This window comes from Pipistrellus kuhlii, unplaced genomic scaffold (genome assembly GCF_014108245.1).
Source record: "Pipistrellus kuhlii isolate mPipKuh1 unplaced genomic scaffold, mPipKuh1.p scaffold_m20_p_16, whole genome shotgun sequence".
NCBI lineage: Eukaryota > Metazoa > Chordata > Mammalia > Chiroptera > Vespertilionidae > Pipistrellus > Pipistrellus kuhlii.
The window spans coordinates 2,851,334-2,872,942 of record NW_023425471.1 but is presented as its reverse complement, the minus strand read 5'-3'; the positions used below and the strand labels follow the sequence as shown (position 1 = coordinate 2,872,942).

The window sequence follows — 21,609 nt, the reverse complement described above, 5'->3', positions numbered from 1 at the left end:
GCTGGCCAGAGCTTTCTTTTGTTCTGTGCCACCCCCCTGGTGGTCATACATGTCATAGCGAGGGATAGAACTCTCAGTCTCTTGGTCTAACTTCCGTGGGGACACTTTGATGGATATATATATATATATCCATCCCCATGAAAAATTTTTTTTTAAGGAAAAGGAAAAGTGTGCCCTTGATTTACCCTGGAAAAGTTTTCCTTTTTTAATTTTTATTTACTCTAATTGGAGTTGCCCCATCTTGCTCTTTTCAAACCCACCTCTCTGGTTACTAAGGGAAATCAAGGGCCATAAAACAGACCCATAAACCCCAGCAAAGGATCATATACCCTGCTCCTGAGGAATGAAATGAACTTCGTTGAGTGCCTACTCTATACCTGATCATTCTCACATATGACCTAGTATGATCTCCACATCAGTTCTATGAAGCATTGTTAACATTACCATCTCTAAAAGGGGAAACCAAGGGTTAAGGGAGTTTAAAAACTGACCCTCAGTCAAGCAGCTAAAAAGGAGTAGTGCCTGAATTCAAAGCCAGCTTAGTTTATTTTTTTAAATGACTATATAGTAAAATCAACATTGTTGCATTTTGATGAGCAGTTTTATGAAATTTAACACATGTATAGATTTGTGTTCTCACCACAACAATCAAGATACAGGAACAATTTCATTTATGCTACTCTTTTGTATTCACACCCTCCCCCAACCTCTGGAAACCTCTGATCTCTTCTTCATCATGATCATTTTGGTGTTTTTGGTGGTTTTTTTTTTGAGATTGTCATAAATGGAATCGTACAGTATGTAACCTTTTGAGATAGGCTTCTTTCACTCCCAATGCCTTTGAGAGCCATCCAAGCTGCTATGTGTACCACAGTCCATGTTTTTTTATTGCTGAGGGGTATTATGTGGGATGGATGTAGCACAGTTTGCTTAAACATTCACTCACTAAATGACATATGGGTTGTTTCCAGTTTTATTTTGGTTATTGCAAAGAAAGCCAAACTATAAACATTCATATAGAGGTTTTGCTATGAACATAAACCCTCATTTATCAAGGGTAAATTCCTAGGAGTGGGACTTACGGTTCATATGGTGAATGTATGTTGAACTTTACAAGAAACTGCCAACACATTTTCCAGAGCGCTGTAACATTCAAAGCCAGTTTTGAACACTTTGGATCCATGTTCTCACCTCTTCAATCAACAGAGGGCTTTATTTTATCAGGCAAAACTTCTTTTTGGGAGATGTTATTTCCACTTGGGACTTGAAGGAGGTAAAGTCACAAAACTTCAACGTGGACTCACAAGTTCAACATGGCCTGGACAGATTTTTTGACAGGTAGAAGAATGAGGAATGGGAACAGAGGGGCAATGGCGGGGATATCTCTGGAGAACAGCTGGGAACCTGGTGGTGCAACTTGGACCCCAAACCAGGGGACATTTTGCAGTTTTGGCTAAGCCTTAAACACCAAGTTAAAGGTGTAACGCAAAATGCTCTTCCAGTGAAACTGAAGTTGCTAAGAATTGGGGGAACAGGAACTATTTGTACTGCAACCTGATCTGCCTCCCTAACCCATTACTGTGGCCCCAGGCCACACTTGTAAATCCCTAAGCAAATCTAGGGAAAGTTGTGTGAAATGTGTTCCCTCCATTGCTCACATGGGTTTTCCAAACATACAAATTCTATTCACTTCACCCCCTTATGAGCAAACTTCCTGAAGAAATATTACCATCACAGACAAAATCACATCAACAGTTTGTAAAGGCTTAAGAGCATATACTTCTCAGAGTCATACTTCTCAAGAGGTCCAGTGAGGAACTTTGCTTAGCTGGCCACCTTTTTTTCAATCTAGAGTAGGAGGTTTCTTCATATGTGAAGTAAAAATATAAAACAATTTTTATACATCATCATATCTAAAAAGTATATACTCCCAAAACACTGTTGAATACAAATTCATTCTTCCCAATATACACCTATATCACTGGTTTTGATGCTCACATAGTATTTCATTGTACATGTGTATATTTATTTATATAACCATGCCCCTAATTTAGAACAAATAGACTGCATACTGAAAATAATTTTTTGGCCAAGTTGTTTTTTTTTTTTAATTTAAAAAATATTTTATTGATTTTAGAGAAAGGAAGGGAGAGTGATAGAAACATAGAAACATCAATGAAAGAGAACATCATTGATCAGCTGCCTCCTGCATGGCCCCTACTGAGGATCAAGCCCACAACCTAGGCATGTGCCTTGACCCGGAATTGAATTGTGACCTCCTGGTTCATGGGCCAATGCTCAACCACTGAGCCACACTTGCCAGGCTGGCCAAATAATTTTTGCTTACAAATCCGGGCATCATATCAGTCAATACAGTTCGTGCAACTGTGTGGAAAGGCTATTTTCAGCATAAACCGAATAAGTGTATTTTATGAGGAAAAAAACCACACCCATGTCTTTGAAATAACAAATAGATTTAGAAAGATAAAAGTCTCAGAGGAATAGAAGTCAGAAATTTCAGGTTATTAGAATCAACAATGTTTTTTTCCTTGTGTGACTTTAGGCAGGTTCCTCATGACTTTATGGGTCAGTTTTTCAAACAAATAATAGAATTAAAACAATTGTCATTGGCTCCTGTCACAAAAATAGTGCAATTTAAAAATATATATTAACTAGAGGCCTGGTGCATGAAAATTCATGCACTGGAGAGGGTGTCCCTCAGCCTGGCCTGCCCCCTCTCACAGTCCAGGAGCCCTCAGGGGTGGGAGGCGACCTGGTGATCAGGGGAAGACGATGCCCCCATCACACATCTGCTGCTGCCACTGCCGGCAGTGCAAGCCTGGGCCAGCCCTGGTTACCTGAGCTTCAGGTGGCCCTGGCAGGGTGGGCAGTTGCAATCTGAGGCTTGCCTGAGCCTTGGGCCAGCTCTGGTCATCATGGGGGCTGAGGGCACCTGCCACAACCCCCTCTCCCCCCACAGGGCTGAAAGGACTGGGGGACTCCAGCGGGGCTGAGGGGACTGGGTGCTGCCATCTTGTGGCTATGGGCACGACCATCTTTGTGACAGTGTGACAATCAATTTGCATATTCCCTCTTTATTAGATAGGCTTACCTGTGGCTCCTGTACCAAATGACCACAAACTTGGTGGTTTAAAACAACAGAAATGTATTCTCTCTCAGTTTTGGAATTCAGAATTCTGAAACCAACGTGTAGGCAGGAGCTCTGCTCCCTCTAAAGGCTCTTAGAATCTTTCTTTGCCTCTTCCAGCTACTGCTGGCTATAGGCCAACCCTAGCTTGTGGCTGCATTATTTTAATATTTACCTCTGTCTCCAAAAGTCTTCTCCTTTGTGTTTATGGCTTCCCCTCTTCTGTTTCTTATTAGAATACTTGTTTTTGCATTTAGGGTCCATGTGGATAACCCAGGAAGATCTCATCTCAAGATCTTTAACTTCATGACATCTGCAAAATTCCTTTTCCCAAATAAAATCACATTTACAGGTTCTGGGGGTTAGGGTGTAAACATATTTTGAAGCCCACCATTGTTTTTAAATGTTCTGAGTACCTAGGGGGAAATAAGTAATCCCTTTGATTCAATCTTAAGTGAGCAGAATGTGAATTAAAAAATACTAGTTTGTTTTCCCTAGGTACTGTTGTACATTTGGATCATCTCTCTAATTTCTCTTCAGCTCTATTTACATTTTTAAGTGTTAGCATTGAAGGCTATCAGACAAATTAAAACTTTAGTAACTTGGTTTCATACCACTATTTTGTTTGTTTTTCCAAGCGTTCAATGTTAGAACAATCTGAACAGCAGATTAGGGCGGCTTCTGGCTTGGAGGAACTGCTGCAAGTCACACACTTCGAGGACTGGAAGCTGTGGAGATGCCGATTGAAGCTGAAAAGTTTTGCCACCCCGGACTCCCGCTCAGCATCCCATCGGTCCACCAGGTTTGCGGCAACTTACTATGACATTGAAACATTAAAAGGTAGGTGTGTGTGTGTGTGTGTGTGTGTGTGTGTGTGTGTGTGTACACCAATTCTTGTTCTTTCTCAGATACACCTCTGCCAAATGCACCAACCTCTGCCAAAAGTTTGAGCAGGGCAGCATGTGTTAGGGAGAGGAACGGGGGTCTGATTTCATACCTTTGATGTTAATGGAGAATCCTACTTTCCTATATCTACTCTTGTTTTCCTATATTGACTCTGCAGAGAAATAAGTCAGTATGATTTTTGAGGTTAAAAAAATCAACACAAAAGAATACTTCAAAATGCAAGAGTATATTTATCTCAAAGATGAGAGGGCAAAACACCCAGAAAGATGGTTTTTAATTTTAAAAAAATCATTATGTTTACTTAAAAAAATTAAACAATCTTGGCATTCATTAATAAAAAAAATTCTACTGCTATACATATATGAATAAAAACTATTAAGTTTAGATATAGCTTTTTTATTTCTTTGCTATTCTATGATTTTTTAAAGTAAAAACATGAAAAGTAAAAGTTGGAAGCTAAGTTGTAATAACATATGCTGGTATTACTGGCAGAATAATTGTTTCTCTCTAGACGAAATAATCTAAACTCCAGACGATAAAATAACGTAATTGGAAATAAAGGGAATGATTGTTTCATAGTAAGAATGGTGGTCCTTTATAAGAAAACCATTGTCTATATGTAATGTATCATAATGAATAAAATGCATGCCAAATAAAATTGTGTGGCTTCCAGTGAGGCATTTAACTTTTTTTTATGACATGTCAACATAATGCAAGAAGCCACTGTGGCAGTGTTGACCTAGCGTTTATTTTATTTATTTTTATTTTTATCTTTATTGTTGATAATATTACGGATTTCTATATCTTTTCCAACCATTATTCACCTCTACTCGGTTCCTGCCCCACCCCAGGATCTAGCATTTTAAAAGTGATTAAAATATGATTGCCTGCTAATGGATTATATTTATCAAATAATTCAATTTGACGACTAAGCCAAAATCATTCTTTTCTTTCTTTCTATAGTTATCTTTACTTTTCCCCACTTGTAAAAAGATGATGAGGTTGTACAGGCCATTGTTGTTGGCTGTGGGGAGGCTTTGTGTAGGCAGCGATACATCCCTGGGCTGCGTAGTGGGCCTGTGTGTGAAGAGGATTCCTTGTGTTTTTGTATGACTGTGTGTCTAAATGAGTTGAAATCATTGGAACCATGGCCTATAACCCACTTTGGCCAGAGGTTTGAAGCTATAGTCACTTCTTAGTGGTAAATTAGCCTGGACTTCATGAAATCAAAGAGGTCAGACGTCACCTGAGATCCAAGGCCTTAACCAGATTACCTGTGTAAAAACCTGAGCGGGGCTGGAGATACTCTGTGGAGACAGAGTTAGCCAAGCATTACCATAAAACCAAAATTGGTTGATTTTAAAAGTCAGTGACATTGACATTTTCTAAGGAGGAAATCATAAAAAGTATAAAAATATTTTAAAAGGCTATAAAATATCTCATTATGTGGGGGATCATCTGAAACTTTGACTAGGTTAGAAGCAGTAAATAATCAAATGGGAATAGTACATCACTTATAATTTGTTATCAACTCTCCCTCATGGATTTCAGGGTAATTTTGGAGACAGAACAGACATGCTGGCGGTAAGAAGACTAGTAGAGTTATGCAGGCTTTACCCGGTGACATTGGTCATAGTTCCACACAATTTTGATTAAAATCGTACTGCTCCAACTCTCAAAAGTTAGTTTTATAAAAAAGCAAATGGAAAACAATATTTAAGTAGAATTTTAAACAGCAATATCTTCATAATTTAATCACTTGTTTTTTTTTCTAGGATTCATGATTAATGGTAGTGAGATATCTATGTTAACAACTAATTGCATAATTTATCTCTCATATTTGTAGACTTTAGGCTCTTTATATAAATATTCAAAATCAGAAATTTAAAAAGGTTTCTTAGGATAAAAGATTTTATTATTAAAAAGAGTTTAGGCAAATTGTCTAGTGTATGTAATGTTTCTCAGCAGGCCAAACATCTTATATTTTGTGACTTTCAGTGATTGAAGAAGCAACATATGAGCAACATTGAGATTAAGAGGGGAAAAATATGGAAACATGTTTTAAGGCACATGTGTCAAACACAAGGCCCTCGGGCCAAATCTGTCCCGCCAGGCCTTGCAATGTGGCCCGCACCGCGCTGTCATCACTGCACTCCGCTGCGTTTCCATCACAATGACAGTTTATGACTGTTCAGTAAACCATTCGGCCCGCGATTTAGGCCGGATTTTAGATTTTGGCCCCTTCTCTGATTGAGTTCGACACCCCTATTTTAAGGGAATAATTTATAGGCTATAGTCAGATCTCCAACAATATTATGTTTGTGTTCTTTAAGCAGATGTTCCTCTGTCTCTTCTAGTGGAAACATGCTCACATATATGGGAATTTAGAATATTCTGGGGAGAGACCAAAACAAATTTTTGAAGATGGGGTAAAAGTGGAGAATTTATCTATTGATGCATAACACTTAACCTAAAACTTAGCTGCTTAAAACAACATTTTTTTAGCCTCACAGTTTACATGAGTCATAAATACCGACACGGCCTAGATGCGTGTCCCTTCTGGGCCTGTCCAAAGGATGCAGTCAAGGTGTCAACGCGGGCCACAGGTAGCATCTCAAGTAAAACTGGGGCAGGATGTGTTTTCAAGTTCACTTAGTGGTTGTCGGCAGGACTTAGCTAGGCAACCAACAACAACAAAAATATATGTCTTAATGGTGCTAAAACTTGTGCACTCTTGGCTTTAGTAGAAGAAATGCTATTCAGCTGCATCATATAAATCGCTTAATAAACAATGTTAATTCTTTATACTCTTCCATTTACTTCTTTATTGACCAGCTTCTTCAGATGTACCAATGTGGTTATATACAGGATATGGTGTTCTTCACCAAAGAAAAATAGAATTGTATTCTAGAAAGGTATTATATATGTGTGAAGGAACAGATTTTACCTCTAATTTTTCTGTAAACAATCTTTGGTTAAAGGGCCAACAAAAAATAACTAGTAAAATAAGCGCTACGGCTGTGTCCAGCATAACCCTGGCTCACATGGCCATGTCAGGACGTTTCTTCCGCTGGCACCAATGAGCTTCCTCTCTGCAGTTATAGATGAGGAATGGCAGAGAACCCAGTGCAGCCCCAGAGAGACGTGTGTGGAGGTCGCCAGTGAGCTGGGAAGGAGCACCAACAGGTTCTTCAAACCTCCCTGTGTGAACGTTTTCCGGTGTGGTGGCTGCTGCAATGAAGAGAGCGGCATCTGCATGAATACCAGCACCTCGTATGTTTCCAAACAGGTATGAGGACACCGCTTAGCATGCCCTCTGCCAAGTCCCAATGACGACAGTGTTGACAGCTGAGACTAAGCTTTTTGCCAAACACTGTGCTACATGCTGTATGTGTTGTCTCATTTAATCCGTGAGACAAGCTAAAATGGCATCTTTTTATCCTTCTTTATAGATGAGAAAACTTAGGCTAAGAGAAGTTAATTTATAGCAGAGCTGGACTTCAAATCTAGGTCTGTGAGACTCTAGACTAGAGCCTGAATTTTTATCAGTCATTGCCTCTCGGATGCTATAATCATGTGGAAGTTACTAGAATAGACATTAAAAGGAATGAAGGCAGTGCACTGCCTTGTTGGTTAGTTAGGTTCTCTGTTGTTCAAATGGAGTGACTGAGAAGACTTTAATGGAATAGAGCAGTGGTCGGCAAACTCATTAGTCAACAGAGCCAAATATCCACAGTACAACGATTGAAATTTCTTTGGAGAGCCAACTTTTTTTTTTAAAACTTAAACGTCTTCTAAAGCCACTTCTTCAAAATAGACTTGCCCAGGCCATGGTATTTTGTGGAAGAGCCACACTCAGGGGGCCAAAGAGCTGCATGTGGCTTGTGAGCCACAGTTTGCTGACCACTGGGATAGGGGAAAAGAAGAAGGGCTGGTGCAGTACCCAGAGCTAGCAGAAGGGGGACCTGCTCCCACCCATGGACTGAAGAGTAATTATGGGACCCAGAGAGAAAGTGAGGAAGAGTGCTGCAGGACTGGCTGGAGGAATGGCGGCCATGGTCAACCCTTAGCCTGGCAAAGAGTAGGGGATAGGGATATGGGAGGCAAGAAGACCTATGGATGTCATTCATAGATGTCAGCCATGGGACACCGAGCCCAGTGGGGAAGGAAAGAGAGAGGATGCCATCTCTGGAGAGGCAAATGGAAAATATCCAGCACAAAAGACATTTGAAAACAATTCTGCAGTCTCCATGAAAGAAATAATCCTTCTCTTTCTATCTCATAAAATCCTTTTTGCTCAGTAGATAAGTTTTTCTTTTTATTGCTACCATATTGTTGCAAACCATAATTGTTGCATAGGAGAGAAGTAATAACAAACTTAGGAAAACATATTAAAAAGCGGTAAGTCAAACTACATTCCTTTTGGCGCTATTTTGCAAATTCCTTGTGCATGTCCATATATTCATTTATCACATTTGCCTATAGTCTTTATTCTGTATGTGTATTTACTACATATATATATACACATATATACACACATATATACATATACTTATACATACATGCATACATATACACATATATATATACATACACACACACATATATAGTAGTACAATAAATTTAAATATGCACCAAATATATCCATGTTAGGTGATGATCTTAATTAGATATAAAAAAAACTGATTGCTGATTTGTTTGGCAATAGGTTCTTATCCCTTAATTTTGTTCCTCCTACCCCCTAAAATGCCCCTTAAACTGTAGAATTTCATTTTCGAAATCCTTTTAGAGAATCTTGCAACTTGTAAATTCCGACCTCTACTATTTGACAGTCAGGTCAAAAAATAACAACCATAGCTAAGCACCAACTGTCAGAAAAAAAAAAGCTTGCATTAACGCAAAAGGCTTTAGCTCATGACCACGTTATTCCCTAGAACATAGCTGAAAAATTTCGCAAGAAGATGAAGTTTACGCAAAGTAAACACTCTAAAAACACTCTCTTACTTAGACTCATGGAATTCCATTACATATTAAAAGGTCAGAATAAACACAACGTTAATGGATTGTTCTCACTTAATAGATAGTTGAGTACTTTATTTTGACTGCTGTACTCAACAAATGATTAGTTTTACAGAATGTACTTAACTGTAAGTGTACAGCAGTTTTTATTTCCAAATATGCATATTTGAACATTTTGTGTTTTTTTAACTACCTCTAATCCCAAAGTTATGAGCTATTTTATGAAATACCTCTTAGAAACAAAGTGAATAAATGAATTCTCTATGTAGCAAGATTACATCGAATGATGATTGAATGGACAGAGCATTAAAGTCAAGTTCAAATTAATCCGTGTATCATAGAACCACCCTAGAAACAAATAATTGACATTTTTCTAAATTCTACTTCCCAAGATCCTACCTTGGTCCTTCTGGTCACAGCAATTTCGTTCAAAAAAGTAATAAAGTATATTTTTTAACAGTATCACCTCTGCCTCTAGAATAGACTGTCTGGGTTCAAATGTCCACTCTTATAATCAATAGTTATGTGGCCTTAGGCAAGTTGTATAACTTCTCTGTCCATTTTTTTTATTCACATGTAGAGGTTGGGGAAGGTAATAAAAATCCACCCTATATCATTGTAATAAGGAATAAATGAATTAATATATAACTGCTTACAATAAGGCTGAGATATAGAAACATAGAACGAATGACATCCATGTTACATATAATTCAGTGGTTGGGCATGATGAATGTGTATCAGTCCGTTATTATTGTGTGATGCTGCATAATAAATATCCTAAAACTCAGGGGCTATAAACAACAGACTTTTTCTCACCCATGTATCTGAGATCTAGTTAGTTTAGAGTAGGCCCATAGGGCTTAACTCCAAGCTACAGGTTGAGTTCAGTTCTGTTCCCTATGTCTTTCATCTCTTGGACCAGCAAGCCTGTCAGATCATGCTCTTCTCATAGCTACAAGCCCTACAAAGTATGCACAGTTAAAGTTTGTAGTTGTGTCATATCTGCTACCATCCTGTTGACTAAAACAAGTCACATGGCCAAGTCCAAAGTCAAAGAACAGGAAACTATATTCCTTCAATGGAGACAGTTTGAGAAGTGATAAGTAAATTGTTTTTGAACAAAAATCTCTTCACCATGGTCTCAAAGAAATTTCATAGGAAAAGAAAAGAAAAGAAAAAAAAACTTTATAGGTATAATTTTATTTATTCTTTACTATTTGCACTCAAATTTAAAGCAGGAGCAAGGAGTAACAATACCATTTTATAAGGGCACCAGTGACACAGAAAAATAAGGAGATTTAATTAAGCTTAAATACATGGTAAAATTGGGTTAGTCCCCAGTCAGCTGACGCCCAGCCCAGCCCAAGAGTCTTTCCATGTTAGTCTTTATCCTTACTACCGTGTTTCCCCGAAAATAAGACATCCTCCGAAAATAAAGACCTGGCACATGGAAAGATAAGACATCCCCTGAAAATAAGACCTAGCGCAACTTTGGGAGAAAAAATTAATATAAGACACTGTCTTATTTTCGGGGAAACAGGGTAGCTCTGTCCTTGATGAAAAAACTTTGCTAAAGTCACTACAATAACAGACAAAAGCAAAAATGCAAACTGTAGAAATTATTCTTTTAAATATATGAGTGTTATGGTTATTTTCTCTACTCTAGCTCTTTGAAATATCAGTGCCTTTGACATCAGTACCCGAATTAGTGCCTGTTAAAGTTGCCAACCACACAGGTTGTAAGTGCTTGTCAACAGCTCCTAGCCATCCATACCCCATTATCAGAAGATCTGTTGAGGTCACAGAAGAAGATGGGTAAGCATTTCTTATATTTGATTAGTACTTGTTCATGTCTTTGCCTAAGCTGTGTGTGTAGAATACTTCATTAATTATAGAGTCATCACTTTCTCTTCAAGTTCTTCATTTTTCAGCCTCTAACTCAGATCTACTGTTAATAACTTTGGAAAATACGTTTGTGTGTGTGTGTTTTTAATCAGGTATTAGATGTATATTGCAGTAGGACCAAACAACTCAGTGCTTGTGAACTTAGCATGCTTGCGTATGGACACCTTTGTTCTTAATATGCATAGCCTAATGTGTTGTGAACTTTCTTCCAGTCTCAGCTTGGGCACATGTTCCCTCATTCCAAAACAAGCATTAAATAAAACTCGTTCTAGGCTGTTTATACATCTCAGCCCCAAAATTGCGGGTAGGAAAGAGGTTCCTGAAGTCATTGGCGAGTGCCAAAATTATCTGCATCTGAGTTTGAAGATTTTCTAACCCTTCCTCTTGAGATTACCAAATGAAAAATTCTTATTTTAAATGAAAATTACTTAAAATTCAATTGACTTTGAAAATTTTCTAAGGGTATTTTGTGATTCTTTATGACACAAATTATAACACCCTGAACAGTTCTGGAATCAAAGAGAAGAATCATTGATTTGGGAAAAAATTGAGAAACAAATGAAGGTCAAATTACAAACACTGAATTAAAATATAAACTACATTGAATACGTAGATCTTGCAAAGGTAAATCAATAAACACATGTGTGAGTGTCAAGTGAAGGAGTGAACTGGTGGTTATATGTTACTTAACAGTGATCTAAGAACACATCGCCACCTCCCTTAAGCAGAAAAGAAAGCTCATCTATAAGGCACATTTATCCTCAAGATGTTCCTGCTGTTCTAACCAATGTTCTTTATTTTAAAGAAGATAGTGCTATGTTAGAACAATATTTACTTTTGGTAAATAGGCTCTGTTGACAGCTAATTTGCATCATTTTAACACCAATCTTCTTAAAGATTATAACTTCGCAAAATTACAGTTTCATTTCCAAAGGTTTCTAAGTAGACTATTTGTAATTACAGAATTACTAGTAATATGAAGTTCATACATATGAATTAAGCTATTTGAAATCTTAACTATTCTCACTCAGAAATGTATGCAATGTTTTTTAAAAATGTCTCAAAGGTATGATTGCCCTTGAAAGCTTTTAAATCTGGTTTATTTCTTTTTCCTAGTTGTTCCCATTCCGAGAAACTCTGTCCTGTTGACATGCTATGGGATAGCAGCAAATGTGAATGTGTTTTACAAGAGGAGAGTCCACTTGCTGCAATGGAAGGTAATGAGAGCAGCATGAAATAATAATAGTAATAATAAAAATAACAACAATAGCAACTAACATTTATTGAGTGCTTAATATGACCCGGCAATGTTGTAAGCCTTTTATATGTATTAACTCATTATATCCTCACAGTAACCCTATAATGTACTATTATTATCCTTTTTTATAATTACAAAGTGTACATACTATGATGTCTAGTGATTTTCTCCAGGTCATACAGCTAAAAGTGATAGAAGCAGTCAGATTCCACAGCCCTCTGTGCTTTAATTATATAGCAAACCCACTAATGCATTATCTGCTTTATAATATTAAAGAAAAGTCCAAAATAATTAGAGCATCTCAAAATATTTAATTTGAAAAGGGATGGTAACCTTTAATGAAAGCCAATTCAGAACTAAACAGTTAACCACATTTTACTAATTTATTTATAAAAAAAAGTCTCACCAGAACATAAAGTAATTTTGGATTTCTTGGTTTCTTTTAATTGTGTCATGTGAAAACATAACAGTAATTTGAAAAAAAGGCGGGGGGAAAGAGGAAACTTTTTCTGAAACTAAATCAAATTAAAAGCAAAACACAATTATTAGACTAAGGGGAATTGGGAACCAAATGTGATAGGCAAACATCACTGCTCATAACTCATAATGCTGTGATTTATGGTAGTGAGCATTTGGCTAAAAATTAATGCATTTTTGTTTATTTACCAGAGAACTTGATATGATTCCACTGGAAAAAAAATTGTGCAATTTTGAACTTTGCTTGTTTTAAGCTATGATTTGCAAGCAAGATCAGTAAGGATTCAACCCTAATGAATCAGTCCTTAGAAACCATAAGTTGTAGTTTACTTCCTATATTTCTGTCTGTCAGCATGAAAGTTTAACCCAGATTTTGAGGGAAACTTAACGTTCATGTAGTTTAAATGCCCATGAAGATCTTGAATGTTATCTGTGTCCTTCCCACCAAAATCCATCCATCCCCTGCTGGACAAACATCAGTCATGGAGAAACTCACCACCTACCAAGGCGGCATAGTTACTCTGACCATACCCTTAACACTAGTAAACTATATTGAACGCAAATCTCTCTACTGTCAATGAAATTACAGTGAGAGTCACATATATAAATTGCATTTTATAGTACTCACATTAAAAGGTCAAAAGAAACAGGTGAAATAATTTTTCATATATTTTATTTAATGCAACATATCAAAAATTGTGTCATTTTATCATGCAACCAATATAAAATTTATTAATGATTTGTCCTCATTTTTTGTGCTATGTCCTTGAAATCCACTGTGAATTTTATACATACAGCACATCTGTATTTGGAGTTGCCATTTTATGCTCAACATGGTCTGTAGCTACCATGTTGGATATACCAGCTCTAGAGTGTCAATTTGTAGACAATTTCAGAGTCATGTAAACAAGTATAATTCTTCCTCCATGTGACTCATTTATAACAGTGTTAGTGCGTTGTTGTGAGAGGCAATATACATAGAACTTATAGGCTACTAGTATTCTAGTCAAAGTTTTCCTGGTCCACAGCTTCTGAGAGAGATTTGTACTCAGTAGATTTGCATGCAAGTACCATGCATTAGAGTGTGAGAGGGAATCAGGACTGGGCAGAGGGAGAAGATCAACTGTGTTGTAGGAGCTAAGAGGTGTCAGCCAACCCTATGGGGAGCTGAAGCTGGGATGGCCCTTGGGAGGATGCCCCCCAAATTCCATCAGTTCATTGGTAAAAATGATAAATGCAACAAGGCTGGGCCCTATGAACTTGTCATTCATTGTATGAGGGCTACCTCGGGGAGGGGATGTAACCTTAGGTAACATGGCCTCTTTCTGCTGAAGGTAATTCCTGGGGAGGGACGCAGCTGGTGCACATGGGTGCTGAGGGTTAGGCAGAGTAGTGGGAAAAGAGAGAAGGGTTCTGATCAGGGGGGAAATGAGTGCTCAGGACTGGAGGTGAGAGAGCAAAGCATGTTGGAGTGCTGGAAGAAGTTGCATGGTGGTGATATAATGGAAGAAGAGGGGTAGAAGTGAGAGAGAAAGCTGGAGAGATTCAGAGGGTACCCTATGAACATTGTCCCAGAGCTTAGATGTGATGCTAGGGGCAAAGAGAAATCACTCAACTGGTTCAAGCAGGAGACTGGCAGTAACAATTAGCATTTTAGCAAACTCAATCCAGTGACAGAGTAGAAGAGTATGAGTTGTCCTAGGATTGGAAAAGAGGCAGGGTACCTTCTGAGAAGTTGTAGCATTGATGGAAGTGAGAGGCATGGGGTAACCTGGATCACAATCACTTCTAATTTTCATGTCCCATAATTCAATTAATGTGGGACAAGTTCCTGGTCACATCTCCAATGGTCTTATCCAAATGGATGACATATACTGAGCTTATTGTTCACTAAACTCCTTTTGCACACTTGTGGCAGCCTTTTGTATAATAACCTCGTCCCTGAATGAGCACATTTGAATTAGTGAATCTAAGTCCAACTGAATTTTATCCAGTTAGATTCAGGTCATTGCTCTAAACTGTTTTTTTAAAAAATACCAAAAAAAAGGAAAGAAAAATTGAGTAGTCCTGATTTTGTATTTTATATTCCTCAAGATAGCCTCAACTTCAAGAATTTACTTGGAAAATATCCATCCGTTTATTGATAAAAATGACAAATGGAACAAGGTTGGAAACAGAATACATTCGCATCACATCATCAACCTCCCTAGGATTTAAATCAATATATAATACTACAAAACCATTGTAATCAAAACAACCTGGTACTAGCACAAAAACAGGCATATATATCAGTGGAATGGAACAGAGACCACAGAAATCAACCCACACCTTCACGGTCAATTAATATTTGACAAAGGAGGCAAGAGCATACAATGGAGTAAAAACAGTCCCTTCAATAAATGGTGTTGGGGAAAATTGGATAGATACATTAAAAAAATGAAACTAGATCACCAACTTACACCATATATTGGGTCGGCAGCTAAGTAATTGCGGATTTTTTTTAAAAAATCAAAGACAATTTTTTCATGGAACTAAATAACTTTATTCTGTAATGTATTGCCCATTTTGATCAATGACCTTTTGCCATCTTTCAGGCAGCATCATAATCCCACGTTCAAAAAACTTCTGGTTTTTATTAGCAAAAAACTGAAGCAGGTACGATTTGACATCATCATCATTATTGAAATTTTTACCATTCAAGGAGTTTTGTAAAGATCGAAACAAAAAGTAATCAGATGGTGCAAGGTCAGGACTATATGGTGGATGTGGCAAAACATCCCAACCAAGCTCCATTAATTTTTGCCGAGTGACCAAAGATGTGTGTGGCCTTGCATTCTCATGATGGAATACAACACCTTTTCGATTTGTCAATTTGGGCCGCTTTTCTTCAACTGCATTGTTTAATTTCGTTAGTTGTTCAATGTAGACATCAGAATTGATCGTTCGGTTGGGTGGTAAGAGTTCAAAGTAGACAATTCCTTTGTAATCCCACCAAACTGATAACAAAACCTTCTTTTGATGAATATCAGCTTTTGATGTTGTTTGAGTTGGTTCACCTGGCCTGCTCCACGATCTTTTCCGCTTGATATTGTTGTAAACAACCCATTTTTCATCGCCAGTTATCAGTCGTTTTAAAAATGGATCATTTTCATTACGTTTCTTTAGCAAATCGCAGCTGCTAATGCGTTGTGTTAACTGGGATTCTTTCAGTTCGTGAGGAACCCATGTATCGAGTTTTTGAACATAGCCAAGTTGTTTTAAGTGATTTTCAATGCATGTATGTGATACATGAAGCTTCTCTGCAATCTCACGTGTTGTACTGTGACAGTCTGAATTGATTATTGCTTTGATTAGGGCGTCATCAACTTCAACTGGACGACCAGAGCGTTTTTCATCTTTGAGTGAAAAATCACCAGAACGAAATTTGGCAAACCAATTTTGACACTGCCGTTCTTTTAAGGCTTCGTCACCATAAACAGCACAAAACTTTTTATGAGCTTGCGATGCGTTTTTCCCTTTGCGGAAATAAAAAAGCAAAATATGATGAAAATGTTCCTTTTGATTTTCCATTTTTCAACGAACGCCAAACGAAAACTACAAAACAGATCAAAAAACTTTTTTTACTGATTAACAGCTGAATAGCCAACTATCAAATAACAAAATGTGTTTTACATTTGTACTACGTCTGCAAACCTAAAAATTCAACTGAAGCCATACATGTGTGAAACCCGCAATTACTTCGTTGCCGACCCAATATAAGAATAAACTCAAAATGTATAGAACACTTAAATGTAAGTGGTGAAGCCATAAAAATCCTAGAAAAGAAACATAGGCAGTAAAATCACAGACATTTCTCATAGCAATATTTTTGCCAAAATATCTCCTAGGGCAGAAGAAGCAAAGGAAAAAATAAATGAGACTACATTAAATTAAAAGTTTCTGTATAGCAAAAGATGATTCTGATGTCAAACCATCAACAAAATGTAAAGGAAGCCCACTATGTGGGAGAACATATTTGCCAATGAAAAGGGGTTAATTTCCAACATATATAAAGAACTTATACAACTCAACACCAGGAAGACAAACAATCCAATTAAAAATGGGCAAAGGACCTGAACAGACACATCTCCAAAGAGGACATACAGACGGCGAATAGATACATTAAAAAAAAAAAAAAAAAAAAACACTCAAAGTCTCTAATCATCAGAGAGATGCAAATTAAAAAGACAATGAGATACTACCTCACATCTGTCAGAATGTCTGCTATCAATAAATCAACAAACAAAAATTGCTGGTGAGGATGCAAAGAAAAAGGAAGCCTCGTGCACTGCTGGTGGGAATGCAGACTGGTGAAGCCACTGTGGAAAACAGTGTGGAGTTTCCTAAAAACACACACACACACAAAAAAAAAACAACCAAAAAAACAACTAAAAGTAGAACTACCATTTGACCCAGTGATCTTACTTCTGACAATATATCCTAAGAATATTGAAACACCCATCAGAAAGAATATATGTACCCTATGTTCCTAGCAACGTTATTTACAATAGCCAAGATCTGGAAATAGTCCAAGTACCCATCAGTAGATGAGTGGATTAAAAAACGTGGTACATCTACACAATGGAATACTACACTGCTGTAATAAGAATGGAACTCTTACCCTTTGAAATAGCATGGGTGGACCTGGGTATTTTTATGTTAAGTGAAATAAGCCAGAGAAAGACAAATACCATATTTATTCATGAATGACTTCAGCTGTTTCATTCAGTTCTCCTACATCCATCCAGTCTCTGTTACTTTTAACTTGTCTAGAGAGACTGAGGCCTGCCTCTGCCAACTATCTTGCTGAAGTTCAGTGAACACTTAAGTGGGCTGTGTTTCCCTAAACCCGTGGTCAACAAACTGCAACTTGCAAGCCACATGCGGCTCTTTGGCCCCCTGAGTGTGGCTCTTCCACAAAATACCATAGCCTGGGCGAGTCTATTTTGAAGAAGTGGCATTAGAAGAAGTGTAAGTTTAAAAAATTTGGCTCTCAAAAGAAATTTCAATCGTTGTGCTGTTGATATTTGGCTCTGTGGACTAATGAGTTTGTTGACCACTGCCTAAACCACGGGTCTAAGAATGGAGTTAATCTTGCCAGAAGTTTTCTAAATGAGTCTCTACTGCCACCTTGTGATCCATGCAAATCTGTAAGCGCTTCTTAACTCTCCTTTAATAACAAGCTATTCTCATCTTGCCCCAAAGTGACATTCGCTTCTCTGGCATTTGGCTTACAAAGCTCATCTTTTTTCCTCTTTGAAGATCATTAATTACTGAGCAGTTAAAACTATGAGATTTGATGACACAGGTTTCCATTATTACTGGTCAGACAGTGGCAAGAACATATGGTGTAACCCAATGTTTTGGAATGTTGGATAAGATTGTTCAGTCCCCATACATCAGCTGGATTCAGGATCCTCTTATTATACCAAATAAACTCAACAAATACTTATCAAGTGCCTATTTTATGCCAGAACAATGAGACTTGGTTCCTGTAACCTTTAGGATTTTTTAAAAAATATATTTTATTGATTTTAGAGAGAAAGGGAGAGGGAGAGGGAGATAGAAACATTAGTAATGAGAGAGAATCATTGCTTGGCTGCCTCCTGCATGCTCCCCTACTGGGGATCTAGCCCGCAACCCAGGCATGTGCCCCGGGCCAGAATCGAACCTGGGACCCTTTAGTCTGCAGGCTGACACTCCATCCACTGAGCCAAACCAGCTAAGGCATATTTTTTTTAATTAATGGAGGAAACAGAAATATAAACAGACAAATATAAAAAGTCTAAAAAAAAGGACAGGATGGAAATATACACATAGCAAGGGCACTTGGCTAAACTTGCAGAATTTGATAAAAATATTGGGGGAAAGAATTGCTAGCAGAGGGAAGTATGAACCCAAAGGCATGAGTGTAGAAAAAAATACTATAACTTATAATTGGTATGGGTGGAAGAGAGAGAGAGAGAGGATGAGTATGGTTCATGTTTGTTCATGGAGTGTCTTGTATGTCCTGGTAGGAAAATTGACTTTTATTTTGAAAGAGAGGGTAACCTTTTAAGGTACTTAAATCTCTAGTGAATAGATTTGCATTTGATAACCTTATGGAGAATGAATTGAAAGGGTATTGGAAGCCATCTACACAAAAAATACAAGATACTGGCTGAATTGAGGCAGTGGTAGTCGTAATGAAAAAGAATGAACAAATTTAGGGAGGCAGAAATCAGAAAGAATGAACAATTTCAGGGAGGCTAAACTCAGAAGTGGATGGACATGGTGATTAGGTTTAATATAGCAGACAAGTCAAGAGTATGACACCATAACTTAAATCAGGCAAACTGGAGAGAAGCAGATTTGGGTAAGAAAGTAAACATATTCTTACTCTGAAACCTTCAATAATGCTAAGGAGATATAGTCAAGTTCTTCCAAAATTTCTCTTTTGTTTTTTGCAATGAATTTCAACTCGATTATATGTCTTGGACAAGGAGCAATTGTACACTTTCTAGAAGTATCTGTCAGCTAAGTGTATATAAAACTTCTCAGGCCCTCCTCTCTCAGCTGAATGTGTCTTCCAGAAGGTATCTGTGGAATCCAAGTTCATTATCCCTATTTCATTTTTATATTAGTGCTGTGATCTGTGGTGAGGAAATAAATCACTGTTTCTATCCACAATCTGAAAAGGCTGAAGTGTATTTCTACAGTGCCAATACTTCTGTTCCTCTCTCCTAATTTTCACCTAAAAACTGGGGATGACTAGACTCATAATCCGTACACATCCTATATTTTATTATTCACACTTGATTGTAAAAGTTTGCCTTTTTAACAAGTCACCAACCTAAAAATCTCTAAAAACTATTACCAAGAATATTCAGTTTATAACATTTTTATCACAAGCTGAAGAGAACAAATGGATTCTGTATTTTTATTATAAAATTAGAGGTGAATCTACTTCATTGTGGAAAGATTAGGGGGAAATCTACAGGAGAGGAGATTTCGTGAATTCAAGTGATTTGAGAATGATGTAAAGAATACACTTTGGGAATGATGTTATCCATGCTACAGCTATTCGACCAACACCTCTTTATTTCTGTGTAGACCCCTCTCCCCTCCAGGAGCTGACTCTCTGTGGGCCACACATGAAGTTTGATGAAGATAGTTGCGAGTGCGTGTGTAAAACCACCTGTCCCGCAGATCTCATCCAGCACCCAGAGAACTGCAGTTGCATTGAGTGCAGAGAGAGTTTGGAGAGCTGCTGCCGGAAGCACAAGGTATTTCACCCAGATACCTGCAGGTGAATGGCTTTTTCACTTTCGCCTTACCTTGACTCATCAACATTTAATGTAGATGCCATTTTGATTCAGTGGGATTCCTTATTAAGCCATTTTTTTTCACTGCCCAAGCCCCTTTTTGATAATAAAGCAGAGGTTTGGCAACTAAGAGTAAGCAAGAGATTACAGAGTGATGATTAATTGAGAAATCAAGAAAATCCTGCTTGCTATGATTGGCTCATGGATCTTAAGCAAAAACTGGAATGATGAAATGTAAACAATTATTTGTGGGGGGTGGTGGGGGGTTTCAGATCAGTAGACTCTTGGGTTCAGTAGCTCTCAATATATGAACATATATGTTTATTTGGTTTGGTTTTTTTTCTTTTCTTTGAGAAAGAGGATATCACTGGATTTATGTAGCAAGAAAATTACTGATGACTAGAACAGTGCACTTCAATAGATTTGGATTCCATGTGGGATAACTATTTAAAATTTTATATTGACACTTTAAATACATATCTGGAAAATCGACTTTAAAAACTTAAATCAGAACAGAGCTATTTCGTTGAATTATAGTCGTGGATTCTGAATTCTCACGTTTATTTATTTATTATTATTTTTTTACAACAGCTGTGAGGATGGATGCCCCTTTCACACCAGAATGTGTACAAATGCTAGATCAGCCTGTGCAAGGTATTGCCGCTTTCCAAAGGAGAAAAGGCCTACCCAGGAGCTCCACAGTCAAGAAAACCCTTGATTCAGCTTCGTTCCCAAGTTCCTCCTCCCACATTTTAAACAGCATGCCACTTTGTCAAGTTGCTGTCACTATTTTTCCTTTTTTCCCAGGTGTCGGAAAAAATGTGTTTCACATAGCACTAGGTGAATCCAACCAACCTTCCATTAAACAGCAGCTGAGGATTCGCTGGTTGCTTGATAGATAAACTTCTCTGCACACCAGGGAGTGGAGAAGAGGGAGCCTGGGGAAACCTTTCTGTTCTTTGGTGAATGAAAAAGGTTTGAGCATCATGGCATGCTAAGTGCTATGTGACAGATTACTCCCAGCAGATGAGGCAACTTGAATAGTCTCTGAGTCCTTTGCTAATTGCAACTCTTGTGAATTATTCTGATTCTTCCTTATGCAGATTCCATTCATATGATCAGCACTGATTTTCTGAATGCTGTCCAGCTTGTAGTTTTGAATTTACCAAACTCCTGTCTGTTGTTTCATATTTAAGTGTATTTAAAGAAAATAAACACCATTATTCAAGCCATTGAATTTTGTGTGCTATTTAATATGGTTCCACTCTAAATTTTATGCTAAAGAAAACAATGTTGTGAAGAGAGAAAAGAATTTAGAAGTGGGGCTTGTGGGGAGAGACGTAAGCACAGCAAAACTTGACACCAGTTTTGGAAAAAGTAAGGAGCAGCTATCATAAGGTTTAAAATGCTAAACCATGTTAAATAAATATGACCCCCAAATCAGTTAGAAACCAATCTTTTCTTTGAGATTCAATTTAACTTGACTTGACCCTCATCCCAGGGCAAAGGGGAGCCCATGGACTCCCTAGACATCTTTGGATCTGCTCCCAAAC

At 37.7% G+C, this 21,609-nt stretch overlaps 1 protein-coding gene across 2 annotated transcripts in view; it reads left to right on the top strand.

The window, feature by feature from the left end:
- VEGFD (vascular endothelial growth factor D) overlaps positions 1–21,293 on the top strand; it is a 28,525-nt gene extending 7,232 nt beyond the window's left edge. The window contains exons 2-7 of one of the 2 annotated variants that reach the window (XM_036439532.2): positions 3,787–3,988; positions 7,153–7,343; positions 10,740–10,888; positions 12,095–12,195; positions 19,845–20,040; positions 20,648–21,293. In XM_036439532.2, the coding sequence (XP_036295425.1) occupies positions 3,787–3,988; positions 7,153–7,343; positions 10,740–10,888; positions 12,095–12,195; positions 19,845–20,040; positions 20,648–20,774 (966 nt within the window). In that variant the 3' untranslated portion in view covers positions 20,775–21,293. The remainder of the gene's footprint in view (positions 1–3,786; positions 3,989–7,152; positions 7,344–10,739; positions 10,889–12,094; positions 12,196–19,844; positions 20,041–20,647) is intronic. The other variant, XM_036439534.2, reaches the window with a different exon arrangement.
- Positions 21,294–21,609: the final 316 nt, after the last annotated feature.